The sequence below is a fragment of the Zingiber officinale genome, chromosome 5B, assembly GCF_018446385.1.
Source record: "Zingiber officinale cultivar Zhangliang chromosome 5B, Zo_v1.1, whole genome shotgun sequence".
NCBI classification, from domain to species: Eukaryota; Viridiplantae; Streptophyta; class Magnoliopsida; order Zingiberales; family Zingiberaceae; genus Zingiber; species Zingiber officinale.
Window position 1 is genome coordinate 60128928 of NC_055995.1, and position 23225 is coordinate 60152152.

The 23225-nt window shown below is 38.9% G+C and overlaps 2 protein-coding genes across 2 annotated transcripts; one reads left to right on the forward strand and one right to left on the reverse strand.

Annotated features, from left to right (window-relative positions):
- The first annotated feature begins 19832 nt into the window (after window positions 1-19832).
- LOC121986659 (endoglucanase 10-like) lies at window positions 19833-20937 on the forward strand. The gene is made up of 3 exons (XM_042540612.1): window positions 19833-20024; window positions 20101-20695; window positions 20780-20937. Exons 1-3 carry the CDS (start codon window positions 19833-19835, stop codon window positions 20920-20922), a joined length of 930 nt encoding a protein of 309 aa, XP_042396546.1. The 3' UTR covers window positions 20923-20937.
- A 64-nt stretch (window positions 20938-21001) lies between these two features.
- On the reverse strand, window positions 21002-21589 carry LOC121986660 (LRR receptor kinase SERK2-like). Its single transcript, XM_042540613.1, has 2 exons — window positions 21151-21589; window positions 21002-21108 (listed from the first exon to the last, which is right to left on the reverse strand). Exons 1-2 carry the CDS (start codon window positions 21587-21589, stop codon window positions 21002-21004), a joined length of 546 nt encoding a protein of 181 aa, XP_042396547.1.
- Window positions 21590-23225: the final 1636 nt, after the last annotated feature.

Here is a 23225-nt window from a genome sequence, read left to right on the forward strand (position 1 = left end):
TTTCATGTTGTAGGTTTTTTGATTTGAGACAAACTCCCTGATGTGAAGATAGTTCGACATGATCTACATTTAAGGCGAGTATTTTTCTTCCCTTGTTTTCTCTAGTTATTGACCTAGTTGCATGATTATTACATTAGTTGGTAGTTGTATTTACCTTCACTCTATTCATATTACTACACAAGTTTGGTACTTGTTTGCTTGATCTTTGAGTTGATCGATTTGTATCCATGCAGTCTCATTTTGTTTTCATATATTGTTGTTGTAAACAAGTGTATGGTATGTATAGTAGGATGATTGACATGTAGTTATTCATATCTTGTAGTTGTACACATGTGTATGGTGTGTACAATAGGATGATGCATATGTTTGTTATGTATATATCATGTAGTGTACACAAGAGTATGGTGTATATAATAGGATGATGCTTACGTTTGTTATGTATATATCATGTAGTGTACATACATTTATAATGTGTACAATAGGATGCTTATCATTATAGCTATGCATACCCTACTAGTAGTACACACATGTGTGGCTTGTGTTGATGATAGTTATCATGCTTGTTGATGTGTTTGGTTACTGTGTAAGTAATATCACACTGGTTATTTCCTAATGACCATGTCTATCCTATAATATTGAGAGAGTTGACAGTGACTGGTATATTCTGTTGACCATGTCTCCTAAGAGTGATTAACGACTATGTCTTCACTACAATGTTGAGACAGTTGACAATGACCAATATATATTATCAACCATGTCTCCTATGAGTGGTAGAGAGAGTCATGTGATATGTTTGCTATATTGTTATTGATCCTGTCTGAGAAGCTGGACAAGACGGAGATCCAGGAGAAAGAAACCCACCGCTGATGAAGAATAATGCCTGGAGAACGCCAATCTGAGAAACCCAAAGCGGATCCAAGAAGATGAAGCCACCAAATATCCTCTCGAGGCAAGATACCAATGGCGATGAGGAGATCCAATCGAAGAACACCAGCTTCGGAACTCCAAAGGCTCCCTGCACACAAGAGACCAACTGACACTACCGTCAGTGACCTAAGACCGGGGTGGGAATCCCTGGCTAGGCCCTCCAACGCTCAAGTCAGTAATCTCTCTTGGTGTAGAAGAAAAAGGAGGAAGAAGATGAACAGTAGTTGAGAAATTAGGGTTATGAATGTGCGCAATGATGTGAACTTACCTCGCCAACGGAGAGGATTCCCCTTTTTATACCACTTCATATAACCTCCGTAGTCATGAAGTGGACCCCGGTTTGTTAGAGTTTGTTATGAGATGACGTCAGCTGTGTACTTGTGGTGAATGACATTTTAAGGAATCTTCTTCGTACCCCAGATGTACCTTATTTGTCGTCTAGCACTTGGAAAATGGTCTGAAAACACATTTCCCGCCAAAACACTAGTTATGCAATCGTATACCGCAAACATATTTAGGAAACTACTTTATTTGTAATATCACTTCTCTATCTTACCAACTCTTTTTCACAGTGTTCTTATCCTTCCTATTCACCCCTCCTGTTTTTGCTATATCAAAGATAGCTTGATGTACTAATGTTTCTTGTCTCAATCAGGACTGGGCCCAATTAGGTTTGATCAATTATTATTACCCCTTATGAGGTTCCTGGGGAAGTGCTCGTCCGAGCTCCTTTATTTATTATTTTAACTAGCATTGGGTTGTATTTTATCAAATATCTTTTCAAGATATTAGTCATCCCGACTGATATTAACCTTCCTCTTTGGAGGCATATCTCGGTCGATATAGACCTACCTCCTTTTGAGGTATATCCCGGTCGATATTAGCCTACCCCCTTTGGGGCATATGCCAATCAATATGGGTCTTCCTCCTTAGAGGCGTATTTCAGTCGATATAGACCTACCTCCTTTTGAGGTATATCCCGGCCGATATTAGCCAACCTCTTTTGAGGTATATACCAATTGATATGGGTCTTCCACCTTGGAGGCATATCTCGGTCGATATTGACCTACCTCCTTTTGAGGTATATATCGGCCGATATTAGCCTACCTTCTTGAGAGCATGTTTCAATTGATACTAGTCTACTCATTCGGCAGTATATCCCGGCCGATATTGGCGTACCCCATTTGGGGCGTATGCCAATTGATATGGGTCTTCCTCCTTGGAGGCATATCTCAGTCGATATAGACCTACCTCCTTTTGAGGTTTATCCTGGTCGATATTAGCCTACCCCCTTTGGGACATATGCCAATCGATACGGGTCTTCCTCCTTGGAGACATATTTCGGTCGATATAGACCTACCTCCTTTTGAGGTATATCCCGGCCGATATTTGTAACGCCCGCCCTCCCTGCTAACCCTAAGGGACGGGGCTACGATACTCGATGTACAAATTTTTCTTTTTAAAACAGTGGAAGACTTAAAATAATTTTCTTAGTTTAATAAAAACTTTTATTTTGTTTTTCTTTTCATCAAATCCGAACTACACTATCACGACATCAATAACATGATATCAAAATTAGTAGAAACATAACATCAAGTCACACATACGATACTACAATTCATGATACCAAAGCATAGTTCTTTAAAAGTTTTTAAAGCAGGTTCTTATTTGGTTGCCTAGCCACTGCCACACACATCTCCTGGACTCTCCTGCTGCTCCTTTAGCTCATCCAGCTTTTTCCTTTATCTGTGGTACAAGGAAAGTAAGCTATGAGCACTCATGGCTCAGTAAGTTCCTTTCCTACTCACTAAAACCGAAAATCATCACATGATCAAAGAATGTCTCAACATAACATGATCTCAACTAGTCATGGCATAACATATCATACTCTTTAAGCATATCATGAAACATAACAAAACCATAACTAGTCATGGCATATCATCTCTTAAAGCATAGCATGAAACATAACATAATCATATCTAATCATGGCATATCATAGTATCATCATAAGGTGGCATGGCATATCATGCTCTTAAAGCATAGCATGAAACATAACATAATCATATCTAATCATAGCATATCATAGTATCATCATAAGGTGGCATGGCATATCAAGTTCTTAAAGCATGGCATGAAACATAACATAATCATATCTAATCATGGCATATCATAAATCATAGCATCATCACAACATGATCATAAGGTATATGCAATATGATTTTGAAAACATGTATCCGAAAAACATGTGTATGTCTCATGATCTTTAAAATCATTTCTTCTTACATATATACTTGAACATAATATCAACATAATCAGGGCCCCGGCTTGTACCACACATAGATAAATCACGTAGATATGCGCGCTTCCTAAGTATATCCAAGGTAGCAAGACTTGAATCATACTAGGAACTAGGTCCGGATCACACAGCCATAGACCTAGGGGCGTACTAAGGAGCCCATCCCTTTGTTTTTACTAGCCTGGATCACACAGCCAAAGGCCTAGAGGCTGATTAGGAGCCCACCCTTGGTACAAGCCTTACAAAGTAAAGTTGCATGTATAAAAATGCATCATTTAGTCACATAGCATATCATAGAAGTATGCATCACTTAGGCATACATTATGTCATAAAAGCATGCATCACTTAGGCATACATCATATCATAATTAGTATGCATCACTTAGGCATACATCATGTCATAAAAAATATGCATCACTTAGGCATACATCATGTCATAAAAAAAAGTATGCATCACTTAGGCATACATCATGTCATAAAAACATGCATATTTTCACCACTTAGCATATCATGCGAGCATGCATATTTTAGGCACATAGCATATCATCAAAGCATGCATATTTCTATCCATATAGCATATCATAAAAGCATGCATATTTTAAGCACATAGCATATCATCAAAGCATGCATATTTCTATCCACATAGCATATCATGAAAGCATGCATATTTTAAGCACATAGCATATCATCAAAGCATGCATATTTCTCCACATTGCATATCATGAAAGCATGCATTTTTTTTAAGCACATAGCATATCATGAAAGCATGCATATTTCTAAGCACATATCATATCATGGAAAGTATAAATCACAAGCATACATGTTTAAGCATAAGGGTGTATCATGTGATTATACAATCATAAGAAACATGGTAACATAGTTAGCTTGGGTTCTAAGCTTCCTAATCGCTTGGGTTCTTATCATGGCCGAACCCCCCCTTAGATCTCAATTTAGGTAAAAACAACCTCCAAGCATGTGGAACCTAAATTATCATCACATCAATTTCATAGGAAGCATTATAAGCATGATTAACTTGGTTTCTAAGTTCTCCACGTCCCTAAACTTCATGTGGCCGAACCCTATCAGATGTGAAATAAGGTCCCAAATGTCATGAAAGCATGGAAACCTTAAACCATATTTATAGCATTTTTTTCCAAGTAACATAGTAAGCATATTTGAGCTAGTTCCTAAGTTCTTCAAGCCCTTAACATATGTCATGGCCGAAATTTAACAAGTATTCATTAGGGCTAAAAGCAAGCATACAAGAATGTGAACTTGAACTAACATCATGTATACATTCATAATAAGGCATCATACAATGGGTATGGCCGAAACTTACCCTAGCCTCATTTTAGGTCATTAAACAACATATAGCATGAGAACTTTGGCTTTCTACTTATCATATTTCATGTAGAGTGACATGAGCATATTTAATTTTTGTTCTAGGGTTTCTAGGGCATCTATCCCTTCATGGCCGAAACATACAATGGTCCATTTAGGTCATGGAAAAATTATACAAGCATGTGACACAATCAACATATTATCATATTTCCATAAGAAGCATTTTTAACACAATTGGTTTCAATTCTAAGGCCTCTAGGTCATTTAAACCCTACTTGGCCGAGACTCATCAGTGTTTAAATTTGCTTCAAATAGCCTAAAAGCATAGGAAGTCATACAAGTTTCATAGCATGTATAAAGAAAAGCATAATAAACATACATGTGAATTGTGTCTTATGCTTCCTAGGTTTCTTTCCTTTTTTTTTCTTTTATTTTTCCTCAAGGCCGAAACCTACCAATCTCTAAACTAGGTTTTAAGTGCCCTAAAGCATGGAAAACCTAAGTAAGTTTCATGGCAAAAATTACTAAGAACATCATATACAAATTTGGTTCATAAACAAGCTAGGATCCTTGTGATCTTACATGTCATATATCATGTAACTAAATTCTCTATACCATAATTAAGCATGAGAGCATTAAACAACTTTCATTTCTTAATATCACAGAGGTCTTGAGCATGTTAAAATTTTGTTTAAGCTTTTCTAAGCTATCCATCTTATCATGGCCGAAAATCTTAATGAAGAGTTCATAAATTTCTAGCAATATTCGACATGCAATTCTTTAAGAGAACTCTATATTCTATCATATAAACATGGTTACCTAAATTTAAAGGTTTTCCTAACCCTAAGCTCTTTTCTTGGCCGAAACATATGAGTGGATTTCTTTTGGTTCCAAGTAACTTTCAAGTAAGAAAAACCAATAAAAGACCCTTAGTAATTCATGGAGGGAATCTTGTACTAGTTTGGTTAAACAATGATTTCCCTAACCTCTTTAAAATATTTTTGGCCGAAATTCTAGGGTTAGGTACTCCTCTGACCAAGCATCATATAGGTATAAAAACATGAAGGAAAACTTTCCTACATAGCATAGAAAAATATCATGAAATGAGGACTTGTTTAAACCTTCCTAGATTTGAAAACTCTTCTTTGGCCGAATTTTTTTCTTAAATTCTATTCTAGGTTTTCTAATCCTCATAAAATCCAAAAAGTACATAAAACACCTTGTACCACAGGTGAGGGGAAGCTTACATCCTTTTCGCTTGTGGATCTAAGGTGTGGTGATGGAAGAAGTAGCCTCTTCTTCTAGTTCCCTTCCCTTGATTCCCTTGCTAAGTCCTCCTTGTATCTTAGGCTTTCTTAGGAGAAAACCTTGGCTTGGGGCCGAAGATGGAGGAGAGGGGACTGAGGGTTCGGTGAGGGAGAGGGAGGATGAGGGAAAATGAGAGAAAAATAGAATTTTCGCTTTACATCATCTTTTTTTGTTTTTTATATTAAGGGGGAAGAGGTAGCAAAATTGGTTTTTGCTTTCCTTCTCCTTTAACCCATTTTCTATTTTCTTTTATTTATTTTGTTTTCTAATTTATTCTCATCATTTATGATGAGAACAAGGGGGAATGAATCCCCTTCATTCTCCATTTAATGTCACGGCAAGAGAGGGAAAAGAGAGAGAAAGGGAGGAAGGCAAGTTGCCTTTCTCTTGCTCTTTTCTTGCTTTCTCTTTTTAGATCTTTACTCCTATCTTTATCATGCATTCCCTTTCCTTGCTATCAGTATCTTCTCTCTATCCCAATTGGTTTCTACTAATAAATTCTATAAATTATAATATAAGAGGTTCAAGGTTCAATCCTTGACTACTCCCTATTTTTATTTCTTTTTTTATTTCTTTTTGGTTCAACATTCTACTAATATTTTTATAAGACAAATTCATCATTCTCTTATTTATCTTAAAAGCTTAGTGGGTGTTACAGTACCCCGTACCTCATAAAAAGTTCGTCCTCGAACTTTAAAATAGCTCCGGGTACTTTTGTTTCATATAGTCCTCGCGTTCCCAGGTGGCTTCTTCAAATCGTTGATTCCGCCATAGAACCTTTACTAAGGGTATTTCTTTTTTCCTTAATCTCTTGACTTCTCGGTCCAAGATCTGAATAGGTCTATTTTCGTAACTTAGGTCCTCTTGAACCTGTACCGACTGTGGCTCAATTACTTGATCTGTGCTGGTAGTACACTTCTTGAGCATCGATACATGGAACACATTGTGAATGGCTGCCATGTCTGGAGGTAGTTCTAGTCTGTATGCGACTTGGCCCACTCTTTCTACAATCCGGTACGGTCCTACGTATCGTGGGCTTAACTTGCTCCTCTTTCCGAACCTCATTATCCCTTTCATGGGGGATACCTTAAGGAATACCAAATCTCCGATGTTGAATTCCAGCGGTCTGCGCCTTTTATCGGCATAATTCTTCTGCCAACTTTGAGCAGTATCTATTCGTTGGCGGATCTTCTGTATAGCTAGGGTGGTGTCATCGATAAGCTCCGTTCGGAATCCCATCTCCTTCTTTTCACCGCTCTCATACCAGCATATAGGGGACCTACACTTCCTCCCATATAGAGCTTCGTAAGGTGCCATTCCAATAGTAGCTTGGTAGCTATTATTGTAGGCGAATTCTGCCAGGTATAAATATCGGCACCAGCACCCCTTGAAGTCCAGGGCACAAGCTCTTAACATATCCTCCAATATTTGATTTACTCTTTCAGTCTGCCCATCAGTCTGTGGGTGGAAGGCTGTGCTAAACAACAACTTCGTGCCGAGGGCCTTCTGAACGCACTCCCAAAAGTGCGAGACAAAACGTCCGTCTCTATCAGAAATAATGGTCTTAGGGATACCATGTAATCTGATGATTTCCTTAACATATATCTGAGCTAGTTGCTCAGTTGAATAAGTCATCTTGATCGCCAAAAAGTGTGCAGACTTCGTCAATCTGTCCACGATCACCCATATAGCATCATATCCGTTTGTCGTCCTGGGTAGACCTGAAATGAAATCCATGGAGATTTCTTCCCATTTCCATTATGGAATTTTGACAGGTTGTAGTAATCCGCCGGGTCTCTGGTATTCAGCTTTTACCCTTTGGCAGGTCAGACAAGTACTGACGTACTGAGCCACTTCTCTTTTAATACCGGACCACCAAAATTTCTTTTTCAGGTCCTGGTACATCTTAGTGGAGCCCGGGTGCATTGCATAAGGTGTTGTATGGGCTTCTTCCAGTATTTTCTTTCGCAACTCTGGATCCTCTGGAATACATAATCGATCCCTGAGGTATAATATTCCATCGTCTGCGATACGGAACCCGTCATTCTTTCCTTCTGCGGTCTCTTGTTTAATTCTTTGAAGGCTCGGGTCCCTGGTATGCTTCTCTAACATGTTCTCGAATAACGTTGGTGTTATGGTGAGGGTAGAGAGTCGTCCGGACATGGTTTCAACTAACGGATATGAAACATGTCTCTGTTTCTTGATGGATTCCCTCATCAGTTCGCTTTCAGCATTGAATAAAATTCTAGCATACTGACTGAAATTAGATAGCTGACCTGTGACGACAGTAGAGGCGTTCGCCACGTCTTCCTGGGTAAGGGAGTAGACTCTGGCATTTGTCACAAGGGGAGGGGCTTCCAATCTTCCTTGGCTGATTGAAGTCCCTTCTATGGTAGCTTGCATCTGGTGAAGCTGTGCGGGGGCACTCCTGTTCTGAAAGTTCTGCGGAGGTGGTGCCTGAGGCTGAGTTGGGCAATTTCTCGCTAGATGACCTTCCTTTCCACAGCTATAGCACTTCCTGGTGCTTAGGAGGCATACTCCGGAATGCATCTTTCCACATGTGGCACACTGAGGGTACTTGGTTTGCTTATTGGCCGGACCACCTTTTGTGTTGTTCCACTGTTTCCTCTTTCCACCTGAGTTTCTTTTCTAGTCGGTTCTGGTATTGTGTGATTTTTGTCCTCCGGTCAGTGCTTGGTTCTTGCCCTTGTTCATTGCTTTCTGGTAGTGCTCGGTAATCAGGGCACTGCTGACTAGCTCCTCTGCAGTCTGTGGTCTATTAACTCCGCCGGGTACGTTCAGAGCGATCTCGGGTCGGAGCATCTTTAACATTAACCGGACCCTTTCTTTTTCAGTACTGATCAGTTCTGGGCACAGACGTGCTAGGCGGTTGAACTTCTTGACGGCTTCGTTAACTGACAGATCACCTTGCCAGAACTCAGTGAACTCGTCATAGTGCTTGTTGGTCACTTGCATATGGAAGAATTCTTCTAAGAACTCTGTCTCAAAATCTGTCCACTGCATCTGTTTATTTGTCTTTTCGCCTTTACTCGGTCCCACCACATCCGGGCATCTCCGGTAAGGCAGAACGACGCGCATTTGACCTTCTCGTGTTCAGGCCAGTCTAGTAGTTCCATTATGCTCTCCACGGTCTTGAGCCAGGCTTGTGCATCCCATGGTTCGCAGTTTCCCGAGAATGCTTCCGGCTTAAGCCTTTGCCACTGAATCAAATAGGCCTCTTGTCGGACCATCGGAGTAGGGGCTGCCGGGGGTACTGGCGCGGCTGTAGGTATAACCGGTAGTGCATTCTGATTTGATCTGATGCTGGAGGTCTGCGACTACCTGTGTCAGGTCTGGTGGAGTCACTGTCCCTTCGGTTCGGCCATTGCGTGTCCTAACCATGTTTATCTAAATAATGACAAATAGGCTAGTGTAAGTGGTTATCGTTTTTAGCCAATCTAACGTACTGTTTTGTTTTTATCTATTTGTTCTGGTATTATTCCTAACCTACTAATATGTAATCCTAATCTAAATTATAACTAAAAGTATAGAATAAAGCATCAAACATAAGCAAGCAGAACATGAAACTAAAGCATAAGCAACATAAGGAAAAATAAAGAATAGAGTGACAAGCAATATAACATAAAGAAATAAAGCATAAGCAATATAGCAAAGAAAATAAAACATAGGCAATATAACAAGGAAGAAAAATAAAGCATAAGTCATATCACGTGAAACTAAGCATAAGCATATAACAAGAAAATTAAGCATAAACATTCTTACTTGGAGCGGCAGGTCGGAGGCTTGATGTGTGTATAGTGAGCTGGCAAAAACTTGGCTCTGATACCAACCTGTAATGCCCGCCCTCCCTGCTAACCCTAAGGGACGGGGCTACGATACTCCATGTACAGATTTTTCTTTTTAAAACAGCGGAAGACTTAAAATAATTTTCTTAGTTTAATAAAAACTTTTCTTTTGTTTTTCTTTTCATCAGATCCGAACTACACTATCACGGCATCAATAACATGATATCAAAATTAGTAGAAACATAACATCAAGTCACACATACGGTACTACAATTCATGATACCAAAGCATAGTTCTTTAAAAGTTTTTAAAGCAGGTTCTTATTTGGTTGCCTAGCCACTGCCACACACATCTCCTGGCCTCTCCTGCTGCTCCTTTAGCTCATCCAGCTTTTTCCTTTATCTGTGGTACAAGGAAAGTAAGCTATGAGCACTCATGGCTCAGTAAGTTCCTTTCCTACTCACTAAAACCGAAAATCATCACATGATCAAAGAATGTCTCAACATAACATGATCTCAACTAGTCATGGCATAACATATCATACTCTTTAAGCATATCATGCAACATAACAAAATCATAACTAGTCATGGCATATCATCTCTTAAAGCATAGCATGAAACATAACATAATCATATCTAATCATGGCATATCATAGTATCATCATAAGGTGGCATGGCATATCAAGCTCTTAAAGCATAGCATGAAACATAACATAATCATATCTAATCATGGCATATCATAGTATCATCATAAGGTGGCATGGCATATCAAGCTCTTAAAGCATAGCATGAAATATAACATAATCATATCTAATCATGGCATATCATAAATCATAGCATCATCACAACATGATCATAAGGTATATGCAATATGATTTTGAAAACATGTATCCGAAAAACATGTGTATGTCTCATGATCTTTAAAACCATTTCTTCTTACATATATACTTGAACATAATATCAACATAATCAGGGCCTCGGCTTGTACCACACATAGATAAATCACGTAGATATGCGCGCTTCCTAAGTATATCAAAGGTAGCAAGTCTTGAATCATACTAGGAACTAGGCTCGGATCACACAGCCATAGACCTAGGGGCGTACTAAGGAGCCCATCCCTTTGTTTTTACTAGCCTGGATCACACAGCCAAAGGCCTAGGGGCTGATTAGGAGCCCACCCTTGGTACAAGCCTTACAAAGTAAAGTAGCATGTATAAAAATGCATCATTTAGTCACATAGCATATCATAGAAGTATGCATCACTTAGGCATACATTATGTCATAAAAGTATGCATCACTTAGGCATACATCATATCATAATTAATATGTATCACTTAGGCATACATCATGTCATAAAAAGTATGCATCACTTAGGCATACATCATGTCATAAAAAAAAGTATGCATCACTTAGGCATACATCATGTCATAAAAACATGCATATTTTCACCACTTAGCATATCATGAGAGCATGCATATTTTAGACACATAGCATATCATCAAAGCATGCATATTTCTATCCACATAGCATATCATAAAAACATGCATATTTTAAGCACATAGCATATCATCAAAGCATGCATATTTCTATCCACATAGCATATCATGAAAGCATGCATATTTTAAGCACATAGCATATCATCAAAGCATGCATATTTCTATCCACATAGCATATCATGAAAGCATGCATTTTTTTTAAGCACATAGCATATCATGAAAGCATGCATATTTCTAAGCACATATCATATCATGGAAAGTATAAATCACAAGCATACATGTTTAAGCATAAGGGTGTATCATGTGATTATACTATCATAAGAAACATGGTAACATAGTTAGCTTGGGTTCTAAGCTTCCTAATCCCTTGGGTTCTTATCATGGCCGAACCCCCCCCTTAGATCTCAATTTAGGTAAAAACAACTTCAAAGCATGTGGAACCTAAATTATCATCACATCAATTTCATAGGAAGCATTATAAGCATGATTAACTTGGTTTCTAAGTTCCCCAAGTCCCTAAACTTCATGTGGCCGAACCCTATCAGGTGTGAAATAAGGTCCCAAATGTCATGAAAGCATGGAAACCTTAAACCATATTTATAACATTTTTTCCAAGTAACATAGTAAGCATATTTGAGCTAGTTCCTAAGTTCTTCAAGCCCTTAACATATGTCATGGCCGAAATTTAACAAGTATTCATTAGGGCTAAAAGCAAGCATACAAGCATGTGAACTTGAACTAACATCATGTATACATTCATAATAAGGCATCATACAATGGGTATGGCCGAAACTTACCCTAGCCTCATTTTAGGTCATTAAACAACATATAGCATGAGAACTTTGGCTTTCTACTTATCATATTTCATGTAGAGTGACATGAGCATATTTAATTTTTGTTCTAGGGTTTCTAGGGCATCTATCCCTTCTTGGCCGAAACATACAATGGTCCATTTAGGTCATGGAAAAATTATACAAGCATGTGACACAATCAACATATTATCATATTTCCATAAGAAGCATTTTTAACACAATTGGTTTCAATTCTAAGGCCTCTAGGTCATTTAAACCCTACTTGGCCGAGACTCATCAGTGTTTAAATTTGCTTTAAATAGCCTAAAAGCATAGGAAGTCATACAAGTTTCATAGCATGTATAAAGACAAGCATAATAAACATACATGTGAATTGTGTCTTAGGCTTCCTAGGTTTCTTTCCTTTTTTTTTTTTCTTTTATTTTTCCTCATGGCCGAAACCTACCAATCTCTAAACTAGGTTTTAAGTGGCCTAAAGCATGGAAAACGTAAGTAAGTTTCATGGCAAAAATTACTAAGAACATCATATACAAATTTGGTTCATAAACAAGCTAGGACCCTTGTGATCTTACATGTCATATATCATGTAACTAAATTCTCTATACCCTAATTAAGCATGAGAGCATTAAACAACTTTCATATCTTAATATCACAGAGGTCTTGAGCATGTTAAAATTTTGTTTAAGCTTTTCTAAGCTATCCATCTTATCATGGCCGAAAATCTTAATGAAGAGTTCATAAATTTCTAGCAATATTCGACATGCAATTCTTTAAGAGAACTCTATATTCTATCATATAAACATGGTTACCTAAATTTAAAGGTTTTCCTAACCCTAAGCTCTTTTCTTGGCCGAAACATAACTTTCAAGTAAGAAAAACCAATAAAAGACCCTTAGTAATTCATGGAGGGAATCTTGTACTAGTTTGGTTAAACAATGATTTCCCTAACCTGTTTAAAATATTTTTGGCCAAAATTCTAGGGTTAGGTACTCCTCTGACCAAGTATCATATAGGTATAAAAACATGAAGAAAAACCTTCCTACATAGCATAGAAAAATATCATGAAATGAGGACTTGTTTAAACCTTCCTAGATTTGAAAACTCTTCTTTGGCCGAATTTTTTTCTTAAATTCTATTCTAGGTTTTCTAATCCTCATAAAATCCGAAAAGTACATAAAACGCCTTGTACCACAGGTGAGGGGAAGCTTACATCCTTTTCTCTTGTGGATCTAAGGTGTGGTGATGGAAGAAGTAGCCTCTTCTTCTAGTTCCCTTCCCTTGATTCCCTTGCTATGTCCTCCTTGTATCTTAGGCTTTCTTAGGAGAAAACCTTGGCTTGGGGCCAAAGATGGAGGAGAGGGGACTGAGGGTTCGGTGAGGGAGAGGGAGGATGAGGGAAAATGAGAGAAAAATAGAATTTTCCCTTTACATCATCTTTTTTTTTTATATATATTAAGGGGGAAGAGGTAGCAAAATTAGTTTTTGCTTTCCTTCTCCTTTAACCCATTTTCTATTTTCTTTTATTTATTTTATTTTCTAATTTATTTTCATCATTTATGATGAGAACAAGGGGGAATGAATCCCCTTCATTCTCCATTTAATGTCACGGCAAGAGAGGGAAAAGAGAGAGAAAGGGAGGAAGGCAAGTTGCCTTTCTCTTGCTCTTTTCTTGCTTTCTCTTTTTAGATCTTTACTCCTATCTTTATCATGCATTCCCTTTCCTTGCTATCAATATCTTCTCTCTATCCCAATTGGTTTCTACTAATTAATTCTATAAATTATAATATAAGAGGTTCAAGGTTCAATCCTTGACTACTCCCTATTTTTATTTCTTTTTTTATTTTTTTGGTTCAACATTCTACTAATATTTTTCTAAGGCAAATTCATCATTCTCTTATTTATCTTAAAAGCTTAGTGGGTGTTACAATATTAGCCTACCCCCTTTGGGGCATATGCCAATCGATATGGGTCTTCCTCCTTGGAGGTATATTTCGGTCGATATTGTCCTACCTCCTTTTGAGGTATATCCCGCCGATATTAGCCTACCCCCTTTGGGGCATATACCAATCGATATGGGTCTTCCTCCTTGGAGGCATATTTCGGTCGATATTGTCCTACCTTCTTTGAGGTATATCCCGGCTGATATTACCCTACCTTCTCCGTTTGATTATATCCTTTCCCCTTCTTATCGGGGAACCATGAAACCTAACCCATATCACTAGCCTTCCCTTCAAGTCTAGTCGAAGGAGGTGTAGACGACTGACTAGACACAAGTCCGATTTTGTTTTTTCCTACCCGTGCCACCTATATTGATTTGACTTTACAAATTTTATGTACAGCTATCTTGTGACTCTATGTACAGTGATCCCGTGAACCTTAGTATAGTGATTCATTGGGTCCTTTAATCCTTTAAATAGGGCTACAACCTTCTCTTCGTTCATCGCCTTCCTCAATTCTTTTCCTTCTCTGCTAATCTTTTCTTGCTAAGAGTATGGCTTCGACTCCCTCTCTTTGGAGGCGACTTTTGTTGGACAAGGCGAGATCTATATATGAGCTTATTCAAGTTTTTGCTACGGCTAACTCTAGGGTTTGAGGAACTGTCCCAAGAGATGAAGTTTTTCAAAGTTTAGAATTTTCATCCAAAGGTGCCAATGCTCTGAAGGCTCAAGAAACTTCAGAGAGATTTTCGTTTCTCATGGAGGGCCAACCCAATAGCCCATGGATGTCGCGAGAAGGGCACAACACACGTTACCGATGGGAAAAGCTTGGTGGCTCTAGTTGCAGAACTCCAGGGCTTGAGGAGGGAAAAGGCTTTTTCACTTACTTTTCCATCATGGTTTGAATAGATCCATCCTCTTCCCCTTGCCCTTGAATTTTTCTGCTTCAATGTTTTCTTTGTTCGGGGCAAAATATTGCCACTTATACGCCTTGACAAGCTTGGATGGGCTCCCTGTGTGTTAGGTAAAATGTTTCCACTTCCGCTCCATGGTAAGTTTGATTTCAGTGGGATTGAAATTTTCCAAGTATCTCGAGAGCGTATGTGTGTGATTTTTATTATTTGTGTGAGGCTTAATGTCCTGAGGGAAAATGTAATGTTATGTACTTGACCAGATTCTAAGTGTAACAATAATTTTTTATATTAAATCATGTAACTCTATTGAATCCTTTTAATCCATAAGAATAAAGGTGATGTTATGCTCATTACCCCTTCGTATATCCTATGTTTTGTTATCTTGATAAATTTTTTTCATTTACCATGACTAAGGTTATCTTGATCACTGGAGTACTTTTTCATTATAGCTAACGTTATATCGATCGATATTAGCTTATCTAATGTGATTTAAACTGAGATTATACTTGTCTAACATAGCCAAAGTTATGTTGGTCGATATAAAATTATTTTGATCAATGTCAGTTTGCATTCTTATAATGATACTAACTTAAAATCTGTTACTCGCATAAATCGCTATCCTTAAATGTTTTTTGTCCTTAGTCTGGGCTTAGTCAAACTCAGTCTCTCTTCCTTTATTATGTCTAGTTAATTACGCCTCCTTTCGATATTTCCTGATCAGTGATTGGCTCTACCTCGGGTGAGAGAACGTTGGAAGCGTATAACGAGGTGTTACCAACTCCAGCGTGATCTGATCTGTCACATCCAGTATAAATGTTTCCTTTATGACTTATATGACACATACTTTCTCTTACTGCCACATCATGTACGCCCTTGCCTTTTTCCTATGATCCTCATTGTTTGCTGAGATAAAAACGTTTTGATCTGATGACGACTGTGTGCTTTTCAAACCCTAAACCCTTTGTCTTCTTTTCAACTTTGTCTCTTCTTTTCCCACCCAAGCGTTCTTCTTTTGCTGCAGCTTTCGACCAAACCTCGTGCTCATCGTTTCTAGGCGATTTCCTTTCTTTGTTTCAGTAAGTAATCTGTTATTTTGCTTGCCTCTACTCTTGTCTATGGCTGAGGAAGCAATTGCTCCTTGGTATGTCCACATGTCTTCTTCTTTTGATAAAAATGCTAGGCTAACCATCCGTCGTCAGTATGAAATTCCCCTGGAGTATGGCATCATAATCCCAAAATCGGATGATCGTTCTCATCGTCCTCCTGCTAATTGAGTGACTTTTTTCAAGGATCAGTTGATAGGAGGTTTAAGGTTTCCCATTCCTCCTTTCTTGATCGAAATAAGCCAGTATTTTGATATTCCTTTGCAATAATTTGCCCCCAACGCATTTTGTTATCTATGTGGTACTTACATGCTATTTCGTTTGCTAGATATTCCTCCTACCCCTCAAAATTTCTTCATGTTCTCTTATCCCAAGTGCTCGGAACCTGGTGTTTTCTTGTTTCAGTCATGGACGAAAATGGTTCTTTTTGAAGATATGCCCTCGTCTCTCAAAGCTTGGAAATCCTGTTTTTTCTTCATAAAGTTTCCCGGACCCATTCCTTGGTCTTATGCTTGGAAATCTTCCTTACCCTCTTTGCCCGATATCAGAGAGTTCCATCTCCATCCCTCTTTTCCTATTTATTGTGAAAAGTTGTTAAATCGTCGACTTTCTATTCCCAAGTGGCTGAGAGTCGATCTTCTATACCTGTTTGGCTTAAGCCCCGTCAAACCTGATACTCAAGTCCCTTTAGGTAAAACCTTGTTCCTTTCTTCTTGCTTTTAACTAACTAAATTATTTTTCTTTTCTATGTAGTGGAGAGCTTTTATGACGCTTTGATTGATGAAGAACTACGTCTGGAAGAGGACGCAATTCGTGCCAAAGAAGCCGAACTTCTGGCTGCTATTATTCCTCCCCCTTCAATCGAAGAGCCGGCTCCTTTAGCTGAGGTACCCAGCTCTTTGGGAGTTCTTGAAGCTCTTGAGGCTCCTGAAGGTCTTTCTGCAGAGATCCTTGCTATTTCTTTACCCGCTGTTACTTCATCAGTGGCTGCTGCTGCCTCCTCATCTGCCCCTCTTCCCATCATTGAACTCACGTCTTCTAGTAGCCCAAATAAATCAATAGCTGAACTTGCTACCGGCAAACGCCTGGGGCGCAAACTTACCAGGGTTCCTCCGTCCAAAAGGAGGCTTATCCTTCCTGCTAATGAACAGGTTTCAGAATGTTTTGTTCCAGCTGACCTTCCTTCTGATGAACCTACGTTGGCCGAACTCTACCCTTCTCTTAGTTTTCCTGCCTCACCTTTCTCTAATGCCAATGCTTCTGGCGATGTCTCTTTCAACTTTCCCTTATCTATTCCAACTTCTGGATCTTTACCCTCCTCACCTTCTTCTTATTTAATCTTTGCTCCTCCCTCTATCCCTAGTTCCTCCTTCTCTGCTAGTTCTTCTACTATTCCTGTCCTCCCCATATTGCTAGGAGGTTCCTTCGCCGGCGATTGGGATAAAGTTCGTCCCATTTTTGAAGAACTCAATACTCCTGAAGCAATTGATCGTTTCTCCCATAAGGAGAATCAGGGATGTTTACTACCGTCTACTCTCTATTTCTTAGCGGTTATCTCATGACCTTTTATTATATTTCTAGCGATGGATAGAAAACATGGGCTTATCTCGACTGATGCAAAACTTATACAACGAGAACAAGAAACTAAGATCTGAGAATGATAAGCTGAGACAACAAGTTACTGATTTATCTTCTGCCGTATTTTCCGCTGCTACCAAGAAACAACTTGAAGCTCAGATTGAAAGTCTTTAAACACAATTCAAATTGGGTACAGATCTTAACCAAGAATTATTTTCCAAAATTGGCGAACTAAAGGCTGATTTTGAAGCAGAGTTGGCTAAAAAACTCAAAGTCCTGCAGCTGAAGGAAGATGAAATAACTTCCTTGAACACCTCCCTTAATTCAGTTAAAACCGAGGTTTCTATCAAAGAGAACAAACTGAAGACTTCCCAAATGACTCTGGTGGTTTACAAGGCTAACGAAGATACTCATTACAAGGAACGGGCCACCGCTATGATTGAATCTCCTGAATTCAATAGGCCGATTGTGAAGTCCATCTTATCAGCCTTTACTACGGGAGCTAAAAGGGCAATTCAACAATTGCGAGAGGAAAGCTACTTATCTCGCGATCCTCCTCCTAATTTTCTAAATCGTCGCAAACTCATTGAGGGCAAGCCTCCTGATCTATACCCTCAGCTGACCTTAGTATGACTTAAATTCAAATCCTTGTAAAGGGGGACCAAAACTTTGTGATGACAATCTAACAAACTCATGTGAAGTTGATTATCCCTTTTTCATTGTTAGTTTTACTCTTCCTTATGACAGTCATCTGTTTTGTTTAAATATATTAAATGTGGCGTGGCTGGTCATCATAAAACCTCACCCAACAGATTATTATGTTTAGACTATTTCATCATGACCGGACGGTATATATCAATGCTGACAAATACCGTCCGATACTTTATAGATCAATTATGTTTCGTCCGATCTGGCACAGTTTTATTGTGACGTTCCCAATATCGGTCGATTCATTTTACTTGATTGATTTACGCTCATATCTTCGTATGTCATCTTATATATAAGTCTTATATGGTTTTATCATAGTATATGTTACTTATCGTGAAAAGCTTTTGGTCGACATATTTGGGTGGTTTTTGTCTCGGCCGATCTATTAGAACCGCCCGATTCATATCTATGGACCTCATCTGGTAGCCTCTAACCAAGTCCTGTCTGTTAACTAATATCTTGCACCCAACTTTTTGCCTTATTTTATTACACAAATAACCTGAACTTATAATCACTGGACTAATTTTTCTTTATATCCTTCAAACTTTCTTTAGAATTGTTTCTAGGGAAACTTTATGCATTTTTCGAGGAAGATTACTTAACTTTACCTCTCTTTCTTGATTTTATCCTTTAACATTATCACCCGTTTATGGCGATTGGAATCTCGAGTACTTTTTCTTTTCTTGTTTTCTTCTGTTATCTCTGTTTGGGGGGTTTTAGCACAAGGCCGAAAGAAAAATAAGGGTTTTAAGAAGTTTTCTTCCGCTTTCCCACATCTCTCTTCATCTTCCTTGATTCCTCTTCCTTCTACTGTCTCACTATAGCAACTTCCCCTCCTGCGTGGTTTCTCTCGTGTGCTTCCGACCTTATAGATACAGAAGAAGTGGATTTAAAGGCAACCTATGGTTTTCCTTTTTATATAGCTCGTCCCATTCCTCAGGATAGTCCACTTCTTCCTCCTTTAGGGTGTATATCTATCTTTCGAGATCAAGTCCTACAAGGTTTTTGATTTCCTCTCCACCCTTTTTTCTCTGATGTTAGTCTCTATTTTAATATTCCACTCAATCGGTTTGTCCCTCAATCCTCACTACAACAAAATTGCTCATAGACATCAGTGGAACAACAACGGTTTTAGGCTAAAACCGATGTCTTTGAGTATTTTACATCGGTTTTTCTAAAAACCGGTGTCTATGAGAGCAGATTTTAGCTCATAGACATCGGTTTTTTAGGCGATGTCTATGAGCGCACTTTTTTTCGTTAATAGACATCGATTTTAACATCAGTTTTTAAAATCCGATGTTAATGAACCCAAATAAAATATTTTAATTTTCCCCACAAGCCAAAATCTACCTAAGTGTTTTCCCTCCAAACCTAAATCTTTATCCCGCCCCTTCCTCCGCACGACCATCTCTCTCACGATAACCTAAACCAAAACCTAAACCTCCGACCATCCGACCATCCGACCATCTCTCTCAGCCTAAACCTAAACCTCCGACCATCTCTCTCAGCCTAAACCTAAACCTCCAACCATCTCTCTCAGCCTCATCTCCCTCTTCCCCTTCTTGAATCTCTTCCCCTTCTTAATCGTCTGATTGCTAAAGGTTGAGGATGGGGTTTGGGGTTAACCTCTCTATAAAGCGCCGAAGCCTTTTCTTTTCCCCCGACTTTCTCCTGAGTGCTGCCAAGTACGAGGCCGCCGGCGAGCTCGAACACGTCAAGGGCATCATCAAGTGGGGCACCGACTACCTCCTCAAGACCTTCAACTCCTCTGCCGACACCATCGATAGCATCGTCGCACAGGTAATTAAATCCTTAAAATTATCTCCGTCGCTCTAAATTCAGATCTAGATTTGATGCTCGAGTAAAAAATTAACAGGTCGGCGAAGGAGACACGTCGAAGGGGCCAGATGCTAACGACCACTACTGCTGGATGAGGCCGGAGGACATCGACTACACTCGGCCGGTGTACGAGTGCCACAGCTGCTCCGACCTCGCCAGCAAAATGGCGGCGTCGTTGGCTGCTGCTTCGATCGTGTTTAAGGACAGCAAGACCTACTCCGACAAGCTCGTCCATGGCGCCAAGACTCTGTTCCAGTACGGAAGGCTACAGAGGGGCAGATACAGCCCTGGAGGCACTGATCCCGCCATCTTCTACAACTCCACCGGTTACTGGGATGAGTTTCTGTGGGGCGGCTCATGGCTCTACTTTGCAACTGGAAATTCCTCCTACCTCCAGCTCGCCACTGCTCCAGCCCTGGCCAAGCATGCCGGTGCCTTCTGGGGAGGACCGGATTATGGAGTCTTCAGCTGGGACAACAAGCTCACTGGATCTCAGGTTCTTCTCAGCAGACTCAGACTGTTCTTGAGTCCTGGTTATCCCTACGAAGAAATTCTGAGCACATTCCACAACCAGACGGGCAACATTATGTGCTCATACTTGCCATTTTTCAAGTCATTTAATCGAACCAAAGGTTTGATGGCCCTAAATCTAAGTGTCCCGCTAGATCTTGTTGTTCAAAATCTGATCATATATATCTGAAACTGAAACCATGCAGGTGGCTTGATCCAACTAAACCATGGACATGTTTTGAGAGAGGAGAAAATGGCATCGTCTGCTAATAGTTTGTGCAGGGCAGAACTGGAGAGTAGGGGGTTGAAATGGCGGTCAATGAGGACTTTTGTCGATGACATGTTTTGATGGAGCAAGGAGGGCTTGCTAGGTTTGTCGCTGTGGAGATATTCCATACCTATGTAAGAATCAAACAAATTAGGATTCCTCAAGGCAAAGTGCAAATGTAGGTAAATGACAAGATGAAATTCCATCTTAAATGATCAATGTTTGTTGTTGTTGTTGTTACAGTAGTATATTCATTATGATAGCTATCTGAGAAGGAAAATAAATAGTCATATAGGTCAAGTAGAATACCTTTAGCAATGTCTTTGATGATACAAACTCTTACAGACCAATCAAGGACCTTGTGAATCTCATCGCATTTGACATCTAGATATTCCGACAAACTCCCATTTGCAACAAAATCATAAATGAGGAAACTCTCTCCTCTTGCTCTTGAATAACAGAAGCCCCTTAATCCAACTAGGTTCTCATGCCTTAGCAATGTCAATGCCTTCAAACCCATGAGAAACTCAGCTTCCTCTGACTTGCAACTAGTCTTGTTGATCCTCTTCACTGCAACCTCCGTTCCATCGTGTAGTATCCCCTTGTATGTTGCCGCAAAGCTGCTTTTCTTGCTAAGTAAATTCACCTCCGAAAAGTACTGAGTAGCACATTCTATCTCCTCCAAGTTAAACCTATAGATCTGAGGAGCCTCTTGAGATGACCCGATACTGCTCCTCTCATCGGTCATTGGATCCCAGCGGTTGGAGTACTCAAGGCTAATGAGTGGAGAAGCAGTTTGATATGAGCACTTAGCAGTTGGATCAGTGCTATTGAGGCCAACAGCTTATTTTCTGCATAAACCTTTAACATAGTGTTGTAGTAGGTTTCTAAATTAAAACTGTCTATAATTTCTAAATTACTTATAAAGCTATATCCTTTTATGTCGACTTATAATTTATTTTATTAAGATTTTTGAACTTACGCATCACCTTCAGATTTAAGTTAGTTACTTTATTTTCATTGTCTTTGAAGGACTACTGTTATTATATATTTTCCTGATTTCTTGTCATGGTTATTCCTTATCCTCTATCCTTTATGTACTTTCTTTTGCTTTAGATGCTAGAACAAAAAGCAAACTAATGTAACCCAGTGTGCTGATGTAGTTGCTTCAAAAATAAAGCATGGTTAAAGATCCCCAGTAGATGATGCAGTGCTCATTCCTTGCATAAACAAATCCAAACACTAAGCAAGGTATATACAAAAAATACAATGAAGGTCATCTGTAGACACGTTGGAAGGTTTCATACCAAAACATTGTAGTCGTCACCAAAACCTCCAAGGGTCCTTAAATGGGGGAACATAATTTTTCGTAGGAGGGAGGAGACGAAAAGATTCTACCGTCTTTTGAAGTACAGGGCCCAACTGCAGAAAAAACCCAACCGTTCAGAATGTTACGGATTTGAAAGAATTTTAGTTCTGAAACTGGAATCATATGATCCTGAAATCAGGGAGATAATAACAAGTTGTTTTTTTCCTTGTTAATAACTTCATTTTAATAATTTTTCCCAAGTCATGCTTTGCTTTACAACCTAACCATCCACAAGCATTGTCAAGCCTTGGCAACATATATATACATGGATTGGTAAGCTTTAGAAATGTTTGATGACAACTGTGCCGATAGTTTATTTTTGTTCCTTAATGAAACTTCTCTTCATGCAGTAATATGATGAGTGTTGTTGCATCATTCTATAAGGCAATTTTAGCAGTTACAACAGGGATATCTGTGCCCTTCAACAACTTGGCTATTATATACAAGCAACAGGTAGAGTACTATATCTGCCTTTTTCATTGCTAGTTTGAGAGTTACTGCATATTGCATCATTTAATAGAAGAAAGTCATATAATTTGTCTATCATCTTCTTTGTTGTCTTTGCCCCTAGTTGGAAATTGATAGTTCTCTTGTATTACAATAGGGAAATTATGCAGAAGCGATAGCTTGTAAATTTGATTGGATTATAGTTTTATATTGATTGGATTATAGTTTTAAATTTGATGGAATGCTTGCCTTTATGCACAGAGACTATGCTTTTATCCCTATAAAGATTCATTTGTGTGCTCTTAACAGATCTATTCCTACAACGGTGTTATCTAGGATTAGCATTTATTTTGTTAAATGTGATTTATGCACCTATAATTATTCTGGTGAAGTTAGCATTCTATTAAACTAGATTATGACCTTTGCAGAGAACTTATTGGTAACCAAGGACTTTGTGAAGATAGCAAATTTTGGCCTTGCTCGTGAAGTTCATTCGAAGCCACCATTCACAAAATAGGTTTCAACACACTGGTAAGCATGTTTATGACAAGCACTTGTGATCTTATAT

Excerpts from the sequence above, each read along its gene's own strand:
- LOC121986659 (XM_042540612.1), top strand. The coding sequence starts at position 19,833 with ATGGGGTTTGGGGTTAACCTCTCTATAAAGCGCCGAAGCCTTTTCTTT. Across the intron at positions 20,025-20,100 it reads TCGATAGCATCGTCGCACAG|GTCGGCGAAGGAGACACGTC; the intron begins GTAATTAAATCC and ends AAAAATTAACAG. Across the intron at positions 20,696-20,779 it reads GTCATTTAATCGAACCAAAG|GTGGCTTGATCCAACTAAAC; the intron begins GTTTGATGGCCC and ends GAAACCATGCAG.
- LOC121986660 (XM_042540613.1), bottom strand. The coding sequence starts at position 21,589 with ATGACCGATGAGAGGAGCAGTATCGGGTCATCTCAAGAGGCTCCTCAG. Across the intron at positions 21,109-21,150 it reads CATCAAAGACATTGCTAAAG|ATAGCTATCATAATGAATAT; the intron begins GTATTCTACTTG and ends TTTCCTTCTCAG.